Source organism: Andrographis paniculata, unplaced genomic scaffold (genome assembly GCF_009805555.1).
Source record: "Andrographis paniculata isolate CXL003 unplaced genomic scaffold, ASM980555v1 Contig37END, whole genome shotgun sequence".
NCBI lineage: Eukaryota > Viridiplantae > Streptophyta > Magnoliopsida > Lamiales > Acanthaceae > Andrographis > Andrographis paniculata.
Window position 1 is genome coordinate 769,747 of NW_026137570.1, and position 18,910 is coordinate 788,656.

General features: G+C 31.7%; 4 protein-coding genes across 4 annotated transcripts; all 4 read right to left on the reverse strand.

Moving 5' to 3' along the window:
- Window positions 1–364: 364 nt before the first annotated feature.
- On the reverse strand, window positions 365–3,145 carry LOC127250396 (methanol O-anthraniloyltransferase-like). Its single transcript, XM_051273674.1, has 2 exons — window positions 2,655–3,145; window positions 365–1,544 (listed from the first exon to the last, which is right to left on the reverse strand). The coding sequence occupies exons 1-2, from the start codon at window positions 3,108–3,110 to the stop codon at window positions 648–650; spliced, it is 1,353 nt and encodes a 450-aa protein (XP_051129631.1). The 5' UTR covers window positions 3,111–3,145; the 3' UTR covers window positions 365–647.
- Window positions 3,146–5,833: 2,688 nt separating this feature from the next.
- LOC127250549 (methanol O-anthraniloyltransferase-like) lies at window positions 5,834–7,840 on the reverse strand. Its single transcript, XM_051273883.1, has 2 exons — window positions 7,258–7,840; window positions 5,834–6,916 (listed from the first exon to the last, which is right to left on the reverse strand). The coding sequence occupies exons 1-2, from the start codon at window positions 7,726–7,728 to the stop codon at window positions 6,032–6,034; spliced, it is 1,356 nt and encodes a 451-aa protein (XP_051129840.1). The 5' UTR covers window positions 7,729–7,840; the 3' UTR covers window positions 5,834–6,031.
- Window positions 7,841–10,079: 2,239 nt separating this feature from the next.
- LOC127250423 (methanol O-anthraniloyltransferase-like) lies at window positions 10,080–11,743 on the reverse strand. The gene is made up of 2 exons (XM_051273703.1): window positions 11,273–11,743; window positions 10,080–10,964 (listed from the first exon to the last, which is right to left on the reverse strand). The coding sequence occupies exons 1-2, from the start codon at window positions 11,741–11,743 to the stop codon at window positions 10,080–10,082; spliced, it is 1,356 nt and encodes a 451-aa protein (XP_051129660.1).
- A 2,937-nt stretch (window positions 11,744–14,680) lies between these two features.
- Window positions 14,681–16,528, reverse strand: LOC127250424 (alcohol acyl transferase 1 allele GSa-like). Its single transcript, XM_051273704.1, has 2 exons — window positions 16,058–16,528; window positions 14,681–15,565 (listed from the first exon to the last, which is right to left on the reverse strand). Exons 1-2 carry the CDS (start codon window positions 16,526–16,528, stop codon window positions 14,681–14,683), a joined length of 1,356 nt encoding a protein of 451 aa, XP_051129661.1.
- Window positions 16,529–18,910: the final 2,382 nt, after the last annotated feature.

Consider the following 18,910-nt stretch of genomic DNA (forward strand, 5'->3'; position numbering starts at 1 on the left):
TTTTATTTTTATATTAATAATATAATTTTCTGTATCTAATATAAAAATACATTACAAAAAAATACAAAGTAATAAACTTATTATTATTATTATATTTTTTCTTTTGAGTTTTGTAAGTTTTTATTACTATGCAATCATCGACTGAATTTGGATGTATGTTTTGGATTAGTTATTTTAATTAATAAACATTATTATTTAAAAAATTAAATATTTATTTATTTTTATATTATATCAATAATTATTTTTATATTTAAAATATTATATCAATACATATATAAATATACCGGGTTAGACAACTATTTTAATTCAAAATTTTACTATTAAAAAAAAAATAAATTGTGCATCAATACTTAATAACATAAGATAACACTCAAATGTAACATCAATTCATCACCCTATTTGGTACAACACGATGACTTCTAGAAGGTCATATGTTCTAATATTAACGTTACAAGAAAATATTATTTTTGTAATAGTTTTTTTTTCGTCTTTAAATTCATTTTTTTTTCCATTACTTATGACATTAGAGATGAAATTATTTTAGGGACGAAATTCTGTTACAAATATATTATTTTTTTTTTCAGTGATTACTCTCGTCCATACATGCTTAACTTCAGAATTCTGATGGGATCCAGTGCTTTAAATGTCTAAACTTTCGAAATAGATTCTCTTGTCATCTTCTTCATCTCATATTGAAACTTCTCCATGGCCATTGCTGGCAAGCTTATAGGCACAACAACTCCTTCTCCTTCGCCATTCTCTCTATAACTGCTGTAAAAACTAATCGTCGGCGTCGCCCACGGAATTCCTCCGAACCGTGCATTTCCCCACCCTAAATCGACCTTATCCATCTCCAAGCGTCGCAAATCCGATACGATGTAGTTCCACATATCGACATACTTTGGCCTTCCTTTTATCACCAAAAGATCCGCGACGGACTTCACATACTCTTTGCTCAACTCGAGCTTCGTCTTCCGGATCAATTCCACGCCATATGACAACGGCGACGTGCACAAAATGTTAGCTTTAGATATCGCCGCGGGATAAGCGAATGCGTTGCCGTAGTATCCTCGAGGAATGCTCAACCCAAACCTCGGGTGGCGCACGTTGGTGAGGATCGAGATGAGGACTGTGTCTTCAGGGTGCGGTTCGAGCGCTATCGTGCGGCATTTCCACAAGCACGCTGTTATCATGTCGAATGATGAGATTGGAGATTTTTGAAGTAATTGGTTAGAAAGTGCGCGGATTTCTTTTTGGCCGAAGAAGACGGATGTGAGGACAAAAGTGTCATAAGGATAGACGAGATTGCGCGGATGATCGGTGGATGAAAGGGTTCGATCGAATTCGTGGTGGACGTACGTGATCTCAGGTGGAGATCTTGCGTTGAGAACTTCCCGACTCCACACTGGTGGCACGGACGGCGCCGCCGCGCCTTTTGCGAGCTCGCCGACGGCTTCTAGAAACTGCTTTAGGCCGGCACCATCGGCTACGGTGTGGTTCAACAAAATGCCCAAGGAAAATCCTCCACAAATGAATCTTGTTACCTAAGTATGTTTGATATAAGAATAACTTTAGGCTGTGTTTTCTTATCAAATTTTACCCAAATTTTACTATTCTCTTCCGTCCTAAAACTAAATAATCATTTGCTTTTTATATGTAGTTTTAGAAATATTGGTATTATATTGGGGTATAATAGAAATAAAGTAAATAATATGTGTGATATAAAGGTAATGACATTTGTGTAATATATTGTAAGTTGTAAGGATATTTGTAATGTTAGGTAGATAGTACAGTTACTAAAAAATAAATTGGATACTTTGTTATGGAACGGACTAAAATGAAAAAAATGGATATTTTGTTATGGGACGGAGGGAGTATTTATTATTATTATTTTAAAATATCAAATCAAATCCCAAATTTTCATTTTATATATTAGGTTTAAAATTAATTTTACATTTAAAATATTACATTATACAATTATTTAAATTTAAATTTTTTACTATTCAAAAGCGAAATCAAAATTCAAAGTCCCAAACAACTAGTGTTTTTTATATTATATTAACAATATTTTTATATTACAATTTTAAATCTTATTTATTTATATCACCTCGTAAAACTATTTAAAATTCAAACTCTTAAACTAAACACAACAAAATTTCAACCCTACACAAAACTCGAACATGGTAAGTTCACTATTCACTTTTTTTTCAAGGGTATTCAATTAAAATATATTATTTTTATTGTGTAAATTATTATATTTTTTTTTTATCCGCCAAATTTACTATAATATTTATTATTAATCTATCTGTTAAATTTACTCCATTACCACATTTGACAAAGTCAACAAATCAAAATTTACACAAATTTATACAAAATGTCACAATATTTATTACATTCTCTCTTGTTTTTTTTAAATTTCTAACTAAATTTAAAAAAATATTCTCAATTATCTTTTTACTTTTATCATTTTAAATTTACCGAACATAGAGAATATTAAATTTATGTTTAAACAAACTGTGTTTTTTTTATCGGGTTTGAATTTTTTTTTTTCAATTTTGTATTAAAATAATGTATCGAAAACCACAAAGTCCAAGAGGTTTGGGGCGTAAAGAAACACACCTAAATCTTTTAGTTAAAAACAACCTCAAACTTACCTGAAGATAAAGAATAGGAGTACCGATGATGGCACCGGAACCCGGTACATCAGCCAAAAGCTTCTCGAAGAAATGGAATGGCGGCCGAAGCCCATCGCCGAGCTGCTCGAGCTTCACGTGAGCCTCGGCTCGGACAAACAAAGCCCCCTCATTATTACAGTGGATCATGAGTTTTCGATTAGGCCCTTCGAAAACTCTACCGGCGAGCGGATAGTATGTCTCTAGTGCTTTGGCTAAGGCATCTCTGATTGTTTGAACAGGATCTGATGCTGTCGACGACTGGCAAGATGGATAGAAGAAAATGATGGGAACAAGAAAGCGAAGGCCTTCTTGGTCGTCGATGTCTGAGAGGTGTTTTATTTCATAATTTTTCGATGTGGGATTTCTGGTTAAGGCACGTACCAGTTCAGGCTCGCTGCGCCTTACGTCGAAGATAACTGTTTTGGACAGGGCCATGGCTGTTGGGGACAATAGTTCTTTGGGGAAGTTGAGGTTTATTTATAGTGGGTGAGAGTATAGAGTACTTTAATATTTTGGAGCTTCGACGAACTAAAATAAGGGGACAAAAAGCTGTGTCGAGAGCTTAAGATTTAAATAAAACACTTTAGTGTTTACCAGTCATGTATCTAAAATTGAAAAAAAATAGATATGGTTCAAAAATCAATTTGAACTCGATATGAAAAAATCGTATTTGAACCTAAAAAATAGGTCTAATTATTGTCTGGCCGGACCAATCTGGCACGATTGATGAACCGTTCCAGTCCCGAGCCCATGTATATCGGACTTACGTCTGGTTGGCCCAATTTAATAAAATTAAGTATATTTTAAAATAAATAATTTTATAAACTTATTAAAAACTAAAGATACCTTAAAAGTGAAGGTATATTTAATGATTTAATTTTTATATTAATAACATTATTTTTCAGTCAAAAGTATATTTTCTATTATAACAGTAAAAATTACATATGCTAATATTAAAATATTTTAATTTTACATCAAATAAAAATATACTATAATATGTATAAATAAGATATAAAGGACAAAAATATCAAAATTAGTTACGCATTTCCAATAATTAATAAAATATTATTATATATATTTTTTTAATTTACTAGAAAAAAACAAATGAGTACATTCGACTTGAAAAGACCCCTTTGTCTCTTTCAGCTTTTATTAAACGTGTTTTTATCGAGTGGTGATTATTGTTCTGAATTATTAAACTCAATTTTCAAAAATAAAAATGTGTTTCGTTTTGTGGTGATTATTATTCTGAATTATTGAACTCTTGACTATGTAACAGTAGTACAGTACAAAAATGTCTCCAGAAAATTAATAACTAAAACGTGATAATAAATGTCTATGTGACTCAAGAGTCAAGAATGAGTAGTGTTAGGGCTAAAAATATTCAATTGTGGTATATTATCTATATCTTGTCGAAAAAATAATTAGAAATACTATAATTTTCGGTAAAGCATAACACCATATTGTAGATTTTTTGTACGACAATGATATATAATTATGTATAATATTGATGTATACCGAATATCCAGTGGCGGAACCAGAATTTGACAAAAAGAAGAACTAATTTTTAAAATTTTCGAATTAAATAAAATACGAAGTGTTTTATGCATTTTTATTAACATACAAAAGAATATTATATAATTTACCTAAATCAAAATAAAAAAATTGACGGACATGATTTGACATCAATGGACATCCATTGAACCTACCTCAAGCAAGGCAAGCCGAAGAAACATTGCCTGTGTTCAACCATTTAGCCCCAATTACAAGGCAAACTCAAGAAACCGATTCTAACTTCTACAAAAGAAGTGTAATTAGATATACTTTCTCTTGGATGTCTCCGAAATAGAGCTGTTCATATTGTAAGCTTCTTGGGTCTTCTTGCTCACAAATTTTGTCTATATATTATTATGTATTAGTGAAACTTGAAATGTTTAATGTACTATCTTCGACATTGAATTGAGACAATTGAATCAACGTATTTCAGAGGTCGAAGTTGCACAACTTCAGAAGAACTTTATAACATGGTTCTATGAGTATATACATATTTGGTGTTGACATGCAACTACTTTAGTATAATTATCTACATCTTTATATTAGGCGGTGAATTGACACACATTGAAATTTTTTTTCGAGATATTGCGCACAGCCCGTTGGTCGAGGTTATCTTGTATCTAATTTGTTTTATCAACTGTTACCATTTTCACACAGAAACACATGGATCAAGTAGGTCCAGTTATAACTGCGAGGTTAATTTGCCTAGATGCTGGAGGTTAGAGTACTACGGAAATGTTCAAAGAAATTATGGAGGAGGTAGAGTTTCATGCGCTGTCCATTAAAAGATGTGTCTTCTTTTGTTTTAATTGGTTCGATCCAACTAATGGTGTCAAACAAAGAAACATGAAAATTACAACTTGATTGAAGAACACAATTAGCATAAAAAAAAGTAGGCAGTTATGAAACTTTCATATATACTTGGGATGTAAGCTACATAAGTCAATTATATTTCATTCCCAAGTTGGAGAAGTGACAAAGATGACTAGTTGGCTGTTTTCTGAGTAAACTGAGCATTTGTTGAGGCATGTAAGAATTGAATCCGTAAGAACCGGGGAAGATATAAATTTGGCATCAATAGGTGGCGGAGTTAGTATATTTTTGCAAATGTCTGACGACTATATTATTATTATTATTAAATTTATGGCTTACCTTTGTATCAATATATTCTACCGGACGGGTTGTGTTTGTTCATGGATTTTTAATACCGACTTTACTATTAACTAATTTGTTTATCTAAAATAAACTCCCATTTTCCTTTTCAAATTATATGAAAAATTAATTTTATATTGAAAATAAAATCATCAAACACATATTTATATATTTATTCAAATTAAAAAATTTTACTATTAAAAACCCAAACTCAACTTCAAAATCCACATGCAAATACAGCGGAATTAAAAAATTTTACTATTAAAAACCCAAACTCAACTTCAAAACCCACATGCAAATACAGCGGAACTCAAGAATTAATAAATCATAGGTTGAGGTCTTAGCAATTGAAATGAAATGCTATGTAAATACAAACAATATCGATTCAAGTTTCGTGAGAAATCCAATATAACTTTCAATCTTCAAATTAAAATTTAACAAATATGTGATTCTTTTGCCATAACATTAATGGTATGGTAAAGATTAGATTCAGAAATTGATCAAGATTCATAAAGGTAAAGTATAAAACACAATCACACCATATAGTACATTAATTCATATCCATGGAAAAACATAGATAGGCTTTCCAATTTATTATCGAACCCTAATTCATATATATATATATATATATCATGGATATAATCACTATTTCAATATTTTGAAATTGGTCCTCTTGTCATCTTTTTCACCTCAAACTGGAACTTTTCAATGGCCATAGATGGCAAGCATAAGGTCACAAGAACTCCATCTTCCCCTCCATCACACTTCACATTATTGTAGAAAGTATATATTGAAGTTGCCCACGGAACTCCGGCAAAGGAGGGCTCTCCGAAGCCCAAGTTGAGCTTATCAAACCCTATTTTCCTTATATCCGAAACCCCTACATTCCATGTTTCGGCTAATTTGGATCGACCTTTGATCACCATATGATCTGCAACCGATTTAATGTACTCTTCATTCATTTTGCGCTTCGTCTTTTGAACCAAATTTGCGATATCCTCCAAAGGGGAATCACACAAAGCACTAGCCGTCGATATTTCTGCAGGAGAAACAAATGCATTGCCATAGTATCCTTGTGGAATGCTCGCCCCAATTGCGCCGTAGCGCATGTTCACAACTACGGAGACACGAACAATATCATCCGGATGCGCCTCAAGCGCAATGGTTCGGCATTTCCACAAGCAAGCCGTTATCACATCGAAGGATGAAAATCGACCTTTGGGTAATTGATTACATAGTGTTTGGATTTCTTTAGGGCTGAAGAAAATCGATGTGAGAATGAAGGTGTCCATCGGATATGCTAGGGGTTTGTCGCTTGAAATTTTGTGGTCGTATTCGTAGTGGTGGCACGTGATCCTCGGAGGAGATCTTGCTTCTAGAAGCTCCCTTCGCCAAACCGGATCCACGGATGGTTTCGACACACCTTTCGCAAGCTCACCGATAGCATTTAGGAACATCCATAGGCCTGAACCATCTAGTAACGTGTGGTTGAATAAAATGCCCAAAGAAAATCCTCCACATGTGAATCTTGTTACCTACATTTGATTTAAGAATCCATCTAATGCATTTTTGACATTATTCATAAAAAATACTTTAGCAGTAACTTAAGAAAAAAAAATATTTCGTATCAAATACTTATGTTAGAGAATAATGATAACAGGGTCGAATCCACATGGAGTGCGTTTTTTGTTTCTTTGGTTGATTATTCAATTATAAAAGGGAGAATTTCAATCAAGAATTAAAACAATTATCTAGGAAAATTCAATTAAATCAAATAAAGTCAACCAATTAAAAAAAAATAAATAAAAGAAGATTTATGAAGAAGTAAAAAATATCTCTTATAATCAAAACATAATCCAAGAAGAAGAAAACTCACTTGAATAAACAAGAGAGGGTTACCGATGATCGCATCAGATCCAAGCACATGACAAAAAAGCTTCGGCAAATTAGAAGAAAGCTTCGGTACAAATGAAAATTTCGTCAAAATCCCATCACGAAGCTCCTCGAGCTTCACATCAGCCTCAGCTTCGACAAACACAACCCCTTCATTATTACAATCCACCATGAGTTTTCCATTAGGCCCTTCCAAAACCCTACCGGCGAGTGGATAGTAAGCCTCAAGTGCTTTGGCTAAGCCATATCTAATGATCCCAACAGGGTTTATTGTCGAAGACGAAGGAGGATAGAAGAATATGAGAGGCTGGAGAAACCTATGCCCTTTTTGATCATCAATATCCGACAAGCGTTTGATTTCATGATTTGTCGATGTGGGAGTTTTGGTGTTGGCACGAACAATTTCGGTCTCCTTCTTTGTTACATTAAAAATCAAATTTTCTGAGTGTGCCATGGCTGTTGCAGAATGTAGGTTGACTTCCCAGGATCGATCGGAAATCAAACTCAGGCGAAGTCGAACATTGAACAACAAAAACAATACAACAAATTGTAAAGCAAATTGGAAAGGAAATAGATACACTATATTATATATAAATATATAGAATGACGTACGTGTACTCTAGTGAGTTAGTGAAAGAGATTTATTGAAAAGAGGACAAAGTATATATATATATATATATATAATGTAAATGAAGAAGGAAGCCCATTAATGGGAAAGAAAAAGTGAGAATTAAAGTAAATAACAGTTACGTGCATAATGTGAAATGTTGACTTACAAGGGTTTTTTTTTTTTTTTTTTTTTTTTTTAATATGACGTGAGAATCCACAGCAGCACATACAAATTTTGTAAAATTAATAATAAGGTGAAATTAATTACATGGATATATATATATATGTATGTAAGGAAATGAAGGACGTTGAGAAATGGAACCCTCGGCCACCTATATGCTTTACGACGTCTTCACGTTCCTCACCAAAAATAATATATATACTCAGTGCGCACTTTCGGGTAGCGGCTGCGGGTTCTCACGTCATAAAAATATATATAACTTATTTGTATATATATATATATACACGTATATGTTGTATATCATATATATATATATATACATATTGTGTATACACTACAAAAAAATATCAATTTTGTAACAAGATTTTTTCGTTCTTAAATCCACTTTTTCCGTTACTAACGATATTAGAGACGAAATTATGGATGAAATTACGTTAGCTACATGAACTTTAAGAACGAAATTCCGTTACAAATATACTATTTTTTTTTTTTTTTTTGATAGTGATATATAATTATATACATATACAAAAATATATTAGAGAAGGCTGACAGTTAAGAGGGGCCAAGGATCCCTTCCTCGAGCAAATAGGTTTCTTTATTCTGACTTTTAAACTAGTTAGAAAAAATGATTATGTATAAACCTCCAAACTATCGGATAAACATAAAAAATAAAAAAATTGGAACTGAAATGTCTAAAAATATAAAACGAATCTAACTAGATTTTTAAAAATAAGAAAAATTATCAATAGTTGATATGTTTTTTAGTTTTAGTTGATGATGGTCTGCAGGAACTTCGGTCAACCGGTGAAGTCCAATAGTGTACAGAAATCCAATTCAGTTTGGGCTCATCAATACTTTGAATGTAGCCCATAATGAAGATATCTAATCAGCAAATCCAGAGAGAAAATAAATGAAGGCTGATCCAGCGGTGGTGGCAGCGATGGCCGTGGCGACGGCAGCTCCTCCTCTTTCTTCTTCATCTTCTTCTCCGACGGCGGGGCAACAGCTACGAGGAAGTAGTGGCGCAAAGTTTATATATATATATATATATATATCAAATTTAAAGATTGCTTTGAAAATTACAAAACTATTCACAATAGCCTTCGAAAATTCCGAGACCATTCAAAATAATTTCAAATATTCCGAGACTCTTCTTAGCAGCAGCGAGTTTTTAGCATTGGGTACTAATTTGAGAGAAACTCCGAGGCTAATTAATATTAGCATCGGACTCAGTTTAAGATCGGAAGTATTTTTGGAGACTAATATTATTTTTTCTGGTGGTGGATAAAAAAGACAAAACAATAAAAAATTTTAAACCAAGCAACTGTCTTTCTTACATATTAGGAAGACAAATATAAATATTTTAATATTTAAAACATCGTATTATATAATTATTCAAATTTAAAATTTTATTATATAATATAAAATATATATATAGTTTTATTATATTATATAACTATTCTAATTAAAAATTTTACTATTAAAAACTTAAACTCAAACCGTGAGATTGGAAGTTCAAACTTTCCACGCCTCTGGGTCTTGCATACTGCGTATAGTTCGCCAAGTGTCACTTGCCTGACTAAGCCAATTTCCAGGCTATTAGGTTTGGTCGGAGTTTACTCGGAATGCACTCGAAAAATAACAACGGTAAACTCTCACGCTTATTAAAAAAAAAAAAAGAAAAAAATTAATAAATCACAGGTTGAGGCCTTAGAAATTAGAATGAAATGCTGTGTAAATACAAACAATATCGATTCAAGTTTCATGAGAAATTCAATATAACTTTCAATCTTCAAATTAAATATAACAAATCTGTGATTCATTTTCCAGAACAATGGTAAGGTAAAGATTAGATTCAGAAATTGATCAAGATTCATAAAGGTAGTTTAAAACACAATCAAACCATAGTACATGAACTCATATCCATGGAAAAACATAGATAGGCTTTTCCAATTTATTATCAAACCCTAATTAATATATGTATATATAGCTCATGGATATATATAATAAGTATTTCAATATTTTGAAATTGGTTCTCTTATCATCTTTTTCACCTCAAACTGGAACTTTTCAATGGCCATAGATGGCAAGCCTAAGGTCACAAGAATTCCCTTTTCCCCTCCATCACACTTCACATTATCGTAGAAAGTATCAAGAGAATTCGCCCACGGAACTCCAGTGAAGCAAGGCTCTCCGAATCCCAAGTCGGGCTCACCGTACCCTATTTTCCTTAGGTCTGAAACCACGAAATTCCATGTATCGGCTAATTTGGGTCGACCTTTGATCACCATAAGATCCGCAACCGACTTAATATACTCTTCATTCACTTGGCTCTTTGTCTTTTGAATCAAGTTTGCAATATGCTCCAATGGCGACTCGCACAAAGTACTAGCCTTTGATATTGCTGCAGGAGAAACAAATGCATTGCCATAGTATCCTTGTGGAAGACTCACCCCAAATGCGCCGTAGCGCAGGTTCACAACCAAGGTGATACGAACAATATCATCCGGATGCGCCTCAAGGGCAATGGTCCGGCACTTCCACAAGCAAGCAGTTATCACATCGAAGGATGTAAATCGACCTTTTGGTAGTTGATTATGAAGTGCTTGGATTTCTTTAGAGCCAAAGATGATCGATGTGAGAATGAAGGTATCCTTAGGATATTTGAGTGGTTTTTTGCTCAAAAAATTGTGATCGTATTCGTTATGAATGCACGTGATCTTCGGAGGAGATCTTGCATCAAGAAGGTCCCTTCGCCACACCGGCGCCACGGATGGTTTCGACGCACCTTTGGCAAACTCGCCGATCGCATTAAGGAACAACATTAGGCCCGAACCATCTATTAAGGAGTGGTTGAATAAAAGTCCCAAGGAAAATCCTCCGCATGTGAATCTTGTTGCCTATATTGATTGAAGAATCCATCTTATAAATTTTTGCACTCAAAATAAATACTTTGTTTGCATGCGTATTAAGTTTTAACATTATTCATATAAAATAGTTCAATAGTAACTAAAAAAAATACTAAATCTTGGTTAAAATTTTAAAGTAAAAAAATATTTTTTCCCTAAAAAATATCATATTTAATACTTATTTGAATTGTATTAAATGCTTGTCTTTTATTCCACTTTTTACAATTTTCAAAACTTGGAAACTTTCAAAACTTTTATGGAACTCAAAGAAGATAAAGAAGAAGAAGAAGAAAACTCACTTGAACAAACAAGAGAGGGTTACCGATGATCGCATCAGAACCAGGCACATTACAAAAAAGCTTTGGCAAATTAGAAGAAAGCTTCGGCACAAATGCAAATTTCGTCAAAATCCCATCACGAAGCTCCTCGAGCTTCACATCAGCCTCAGCTTCGACAAACACAACCCCTTCATTATTACAATCCACCATGAGTTTTTCATTAGGCCCTTCGAAAAGTCTACCGGCGAGTGGATAGTAAGCCTCAAGGGCTTTGGCTAAGCCATATCTAATGGCCCCAACAGGGTCTATTGTTGAAGACGAAGGAGGATAGAATAAGATGGATGGTTGAAGAAATCGAAGCCCTTTTTGATCATCAATATCTGACAAGCGTTTGATTTCATGATTTGTCGATGTGGGAGTTTTGGTGTTGGCACAAACAAGTTCGGGTTCCTTCTTCGTTACGTTAAAGATCAAATTTTCTGAGAGTGCCATGGCTGTTACAGAATGTAGTTGACTTCCAAGGATCGATCGGAATCAAACTCAGGCGAAGTGGAACATTGAACAACAACAAAAACCCAACAAATTGTAAAGGAAATAGATACATTATTATAGTATGAATACATTGAAAGACGTACACGCAGTGTACTTAGTGGGGCATGGATACATACTATATATTTATACGTACCGCTCTCTCAGCATATTTATAATTGAAAATATATTATATTTTAAGTTAGCATATATTGTTTTATAATGTAACATATGCTATTTTATAATATAACATATGATATCAAATCAATACCATACTAATTTGGTCGAATCAGCACAGTATCAGTAGCCGTACTAGCTAGTTAGTGAAAAGAGATATATTGAAAAGAGCACAAGAGGACAAAGTGTGTATATATATACACTGCATTCGTATCGATTCAATAACTTTTTTTGTTTAATTTTAGATAATAATATTTTATTAATTAATAATAGTAAATTAAATATTATTTTATTTATTTTATATAATTAATAGCATTGATAATTTTAAAATAAGTTTAATATATATAATTAAAAAATTTAGAATATGTATTTAATATTTTAAAAATTATATTGTAATAAAAAAATATATGCAATATAAAGATTATTTTGTAGAGAATAATTTTTTTTATAATACAAATAAGTAAAAAAATATGTTTATTTATCTATATTTAACATAATCTAATTTTATAAAAGACGGTGAATTTTAAATATAGATAAAAATATTAAATTTTTTAAAAAATATATAGAAATAAAGTAATTTTGAGTGAATTTTATTACTCCCTCCGTCTCGGCTATGATGTTCATATTACTGTAAATACGGGAATTTAAAAAGAGTATAATTAGTAAGTAATTAAAAATATATTAGTGAAAGTAATTATCATATAATAAAAATAATTATAGATTAAAATAAAAATAACTTATTAATCTAATTAAAATTAAAAAATTATAAATTAAAATTTTAAATGAGATTAAAGTATATAACTCTTTTTTTTTTTAAAAAAAAGAAATAAAATACATGGGACATACGAAAATGTAAAGATGAACACAATCACCACAAAAAAAAAATCATTTTTATAACAGAACTTTTTTTTTTTTCTAAATCTACTTTTTCTATTACTAATGACATTAGAAACGAAATTATGAATGAAATTACGTTAGCTACGTGAACTTTAGGGACAGAATCCCTTTACAAATATATTATTTTTTTTAGTGAATAAGTCAGACAAAAGGTACTATATATAGTTAATTAAATTGATTTACTAAATTTCATTCAAAATAAATATATATCAATTATTATAATATTGAAAATATGTGAATTAAAATGGAACAAGATTATATATGAAAAAGAAGCAATTAATGAAAAATAAAGTGACAATGAAAGTAAATGAAGGTTACGTGCATGATGTGAAAGATGTGGAAGGTAGATGGATAAGTTCTGTAAAAGGGGTAATAGGGTGAAAATAATTACATGCGTATGTATATATATATATGTGAGGAAATGGAATGGACATTTAATAAGTAATGGGCAATTTAACAATAAATAAAATAATTGTTTTAATATTTAAAATATGATATTATGTAATTATTTAAATTTAAAATTTTATTGTATAACATCAAATATATATTTATATTATATTAAATATCTATTTCAATTAGAAATATTTACTATTAAAAACCCAAGCTAAAACCATTAGGCCGGTGGTTCAAATCTCCAATGTCGGTCTTGTTTGTCGTACATTGTTCGCTTAGTGTGATTTGACGGATGTAGTTTGCAAACTATTAAATTCGATTAAATTTTACTCAAAATGTATTCGAAAAATAGCGTCAGTAGATTTTATAATAATAAAAATTCATAATTCATAGGTTGAGGCCTTAGGAATTAGAATGAAATCACAGACCGCTCTTAGCTAGGGTAAACATCTGTTCCGTAAGAATAGTCTGGTGGTGTAGGGGTTGGACTTGTGATCATGAGGTCATGGGTTTAAACCCCGGACGCCTCAGGTCACTAGCCTGTTCGCCTAGTGTAACTTTTCCGTCGAGCCTGGTTTGCAGGGTATTAGGTTCGGCGGGTGGTTTACCCAGTCCGCTCTTTCGGGTAGCGACCGCGTGTTCCCCGTCATAAAAAAAACAAAATGAACATATTATTATTAAATTTAACATTAATTTTAAATTTTAGTTTTTATTTTTTATTTTTCATAATTATCCAATTCCATTTTAGTTTAAAATTAAATTTTAAATTATAATTATATATTTTTCTTATCTCTTCTTCCTATGTACTTCCGCACTCCATTTTTTCAAATTCAATCGCCGTCTACACCTCCTCCCTTAATGCTCTATCGCGCCGCGCCGCGCCGTGCCCACTCATTCACCCAGATCAAATACGCCTGACCTCTCTATTTTCTCTCTTTCTCCATCACTCGATCCTCTATTTCTTTGAATTTCCGGACACTACCCCGCCGTCGCATCTTCCGAATTGACACCGTCAAATCCCTGCTTTTAACCTCTTATCCAGCCGACACCAATGTCGGTGATATTATTTTAAAAATATATATAATCATATATTTATAGGGCTTACAATACATTTTTGTTCAGGGTCCCAAAAAAGTTCGAGACTGTCGTGAATGAAATAATGTGTAAATACAAACAATATCGATTCAACTTTCACGACAAATTCAATATAACTTTCAATCTTCAAATTAAATATAAAAAATCTGATTCTTTTGCCATAACAATGTTAAGGTAAAGATTAGATTCAGAAATTGATCAAGATTTTCATAAAGGTAAAGTTTTAAACACAATCAAACCATAGTACATGAATGAACTCATATCCATGGAAAAACACAGATAGGCTTTCCCAATTTATTATCAAACCCTAATAAATCTATCATGGATATAATCACTATTTCAATATTTTGAAATTGGTTCTCTTGTCATCTTTTTCACCTCAAACTGGAACTTTTCAATGGCCATAGATGGCAAGCTTATGGTCACAAGAACACCCTTTTCCCGTCCATCACACTTCAAATTATTGTAGAAAGAATCAAGTGAATTCGCCCACGGAACTCCGGCGAAGCACGGCTCTCCGAAGCCCAGGTCGAGCTTATCATACCCTCCATTCCTTAAATCCGAAACCTCGAAGCTCCATGTATCATTTAAATCAGGTCGACCTTTGATCACCATAAAATCCGCAACCGACTTAATATACTCTTCATTTACTTCGCGCTTTGTCTTTTGAATCAAGTTTGCAATATGCTCCAATGGCGACTCGTACAAAGTACTAGCCTTTGATACTACTGCCGGAGAAGCAAATACATTGCCATAGTATCCTTGTGGAAGACTCGCCCCAAATGTGCCGTAGCGCAGGTTCACGACCAAGGTGATACGAACAATATCATCCGGATGCGCCTCAAGGGCAATGGTCCGGCACTTCCACAAGCAAGCAGTTATCACGTCGAAGGATGTAAATCGACCTTTTGGTATTTGATTATGAAGTGCTTGGATTTCTTTAGGGCCAAAGATGATCGATGTGAGAATGAAGGTATCCTTAGGATATTTGAGTGATTTTTCGCTCAAAAAATTGTGATCATATTCGTTATGGATGCACGTGATCTTCGGAGGAGATCTTGCATCAAGAAGGTCCCTTCGCCACACCGGGGCCACTGATGGTTTCAACGCTCCTTTGGCGAACTCACCAATAGCAGTTAGGAACAACAATAGGCCTGGAGCATCTTGTAGGGTGTGGTTGAATGTAATTGCCAAGATAAATCCTCCACATGTGAATTTTGTTACCTATATTTGATTTAAGAACCCATCTTATGCATTTTTGCACTAAAATAGTAACTTAAAAAAAAAAATCGTATCAAATACTAATTTTTCATTAAAATACTCCCTCCGTCCCATTCCAAATGAACTCCAAATGAGTCATTTCCGTTTTTGCAGTAGATTGAATAATAGTATTTTTGCACTTCACTTTGTGTAAATTAATTTTATATATAATAGTATATTTATAATTTATGTATTTTAAAATTAGGTATGATTCCTTTTACTGAAATAGAAAATGAGTACTTTTGAGTAAAATATACGAAAATGGTAAAAAAAATTATTTTGAATTGGGACGGGAAAGTATTACCTTAAAAAAATATCACATTTAATATTTATTTATATGGTATCAAATTTCTTATTTTTAATTGAACTTTTTAATATTTTTAAACTTCTACGAAAAACTTTGAAACTTCTAAAACTTTCATCTAAATAGACTCAGAGAAGAAGAAGAAAACTCACTTGAAAAAACACGAGAGGGTCACCGATGATCACATCAGAATCAGGCACATTACAATAAAGCTTCAGCAAATTAGAAGAAAGCTTCGGCACAAATACAAATTGCGGCGAAGTCCTATCACGAAGCTGCTCAAGCTTCACATCAGCCTCAGCTTCGACAAACACAACCCCTTCATTGTTACAATCCACCATGAGTTTTCTATTAGGCCCTTCGAAAAGCCTACCGGCGAGTGGATAGTAAGCCTCAAGTGCTTTGGCTAAGCCATATCTAATGGTCCCAACAGGGTCTATTTTTGAAGGCGAAGGTGGATAAATGAACATGCTCGGTTGAAGAAATCGAAGCCCTTCTTGGTCGTCAATGTCCGACAAACGTTTTATTTCATGATCTTTCGATGTGGGAGTTTTTGCGTTGGCACGAACAAGTTCGGGCTCCTTCTTTGTTACTTTAAAGATCAAATTTTCTGAGAGTGCCATGGCTGTAGCAGAAGGCCGATTTCTGGAAAATATTATCTCAGATTTTATTTTGTAGTGAATGATAGTTTAAAAATATGTAGTGATTTGGCCACATATATATAATTATGTGAGGCTCCAATTCTACATTATGCTCTTTTAAGCTATTTAACGGGTATGTTTACTTGTAAGATTTTGATTTTAGTTTTTTTATTCTTTTTTTTTTTCTCTTTACAAATATCAAATAAACAGTTTTTTTTTTTTTTTTTTTTTTTTTTTTTTTTTATTATTAGTAGTTAGATTACACTAAAATTTAGTGTCGAAACATATCTATCTATCTATCAATACATATCTAAATCACATGAATACATATCTATTTATCTATCAATACATATTTAAATCACATGAATACATATCTATCTATCAATACATATCTAATTCATATCAAACAATTATTTAAATTTAAAATTCTACAATTTAAAATGAAAATTCAAAATCAAAACCCACAAATAAACACACTAAAAGTTTTTATAGAATATTTGAGAATTAACTGCATATAACATATTTTCCCCAAATTTATTCTCACTCTCATTCGTCCTTCCCATTAAATATATCCATGACTATATTTAGTAAAGTAAAAAAATTAACATTTAATTATTATACTTATTTATAACAAATACTACTAATTTTATTATATTTTCTTTCATTGTCATCTTTAATTGCCAACAAAATTTTCAAAAATACTATCAACTTTTTTTTTTTCTACCTTTTCAATAAAATAATACTCCCTACGATCCGTGCTTATATGTCCATATTACTTTAGATACAAGAATTTAGTTAAATTATAATTAAGAAGTAATTAAAAAATATATTAGTATAAATAATTATTATATAATAAGTATTATAATTACACTCTTCGATTGAGTTGAAAAAAAAATGTAAGCAATATAAAAAATAATATTTTAATTAAATATTTGACTTGATCGGCATTATTTATGTGATATATATATATATACTTATTGTATTACGTTTGATACAAATCGAAATGGTGTAGTTATATTGGTTGTTGGGATGAACAAAACCTATATGATATCAACATCTCAATAATGTCAATTGATGAATGTAATCTAAAATTATGTATATAATCGATAGATTCTATGATTTAGCTAACTTAAAGTTAGCAAGCCTATATATTAACATCTTATCCTACATTCCAACCGTAGCTAATTAAATATAAAATCTTGAACACCCAACCCTAAAAGTGAAAGCCCTTCGTGGTATCTCCAAATAGCTTAAAATATTTGGTAAAAAGTAAAGATAAATGATTTGTTTGCCCTTGTAAGTATATTAGTGTAAAAAGTAGGGACAATTGTGTAATAATAATGAAAATGTATGGATAATCTTATGGTGATATAATTATTTATGAAAATGAGACTATTGTTTTGGGATGGACAAAAATAGTAAACAAAACTATTGTATTGGAATGTAAAGAGTATATTTTTGTCCCTTTACTTGATTGTATATTTGGTGATCCAGTTTAATCAGGATAATTTACCTTTGGAGCGGTCAAGTCTAGTTGCACCCAAGAGAGTTTTATATTTTTATTTACAATTATTATTATTTTTTTAGAACTATAATAGTTGTATAATATTAATCCGTACTGATTTTTTTTTTTTTTTTTTTGTCTTTGGATAGAGTTCATTAATTAATAGTTAGATGGTTGTCATGAGGTTTGGTGAAGCTTTTTATCACTACCTAAAATGCTAAATTTTAGGATGATATTTTTAATAAAAAAGAATAGTTGTTTGAATGAATATTTCTTAGTCTATATATATATGATATTTTTTTTTTATTATTTTAGTCCTTAATTTTTATTTTATTTTTTATTTTTATAAATCTCTCTGATTAAACTCTACAAACTAGGAACAGCAAGGCAGCAAGATCGGAGGCGGGTTTTAACTCATGACCTATAGGTTTGCCCTACACCACCAGCCCATTGTTTACGAAACTTATTTTGGTGCTTAACTTAAATCATGTATGACATGTATCTAATCCATAATGTTAGAAAATATCATATACAATTTAAATATTGCAACATGTCGTGACATAACACCGCCATTGTTGACATTGACTAGTCACGTGACGAACAAATGCGAAGAAGATTCAATTTTGTATATTTATAAATAATATTAATTGATTGTTTAAAAATATTAATAAAATATATATATTTTTTTCGTTGTTTCACATCTACCCCTCTTAGAGCTCTAAATGGAGATACATAAAAACTGTCCCGCAACTAAATTTTTGTGTTATACGTGTGATATGTTATTTTTCTCTAATATCTGTACTTCGAGTGCGCAGAGCAACAAAAGGAGATAATAAAACCCGTTTAAGTTTCAATAAGAA

Excerpts from the sequence above, each read along its gene's own strand:
- LOC127250396 (XM_051273674.1), bottom strand. The coding sequence starts at position 3,110 with ATGGCCCTGTCCAAAACAGTTATCTTCGACGTAAGGCGCAGCGAGCCT. Across the intron at positions 1,545-2,654 it reads CTCCTATTCTTTATCTTCAG|GTAACAAGATTCATTTGTGG; the intron begins GTAAGTTTGAGG and ends AAACATACTTAG.
- LOC127250549 (XM_051273883.1), bottom strand. The coding sequence starts at position 7,728 with ATGGCACACTCAGAAAATTTGATTTTTAATGTAACAAAGAAGGAGACC. Across the intron at positions 6,917-7,257 it reads ACCCTCTCTTGTTTATTCAA|GTAACAAGATTCACATGTGG; the intron begins GTGAGTTTTCTT and ends AATCAAATGTAG.
- LOC127250423 (XM_051273703.1), bottom strand. The coding sequence starts at position 11,743 with ATGGCACTCTCAGAAAATTTGATCTTTAACGTAACGAAGAAGGAACCC. Across the intron at positions 10,965-11,272 it reads ACCCTCTCTTGTTTGTTCAA|GCAACAAGATTCACATGCGG; the intron begins GTGAGTTTTCTT and ends CAATCAATATAG.
- LOC127250424 (XM_051273704.1), bottom strand. The coding sequence starts at position 16,528 with ATGGCACTCTCAGAAAATTTGATCTTTAAAGTAACAAAGAAGGAGCCC. Across the intron at positions 15,566-16,057 it reads ACCCTCTCGTGTTTTTTCAA|GTAACAAAATTCACATGTGG; the intron begins GTGAGTTTTCTT and ends AATCAAATATAG.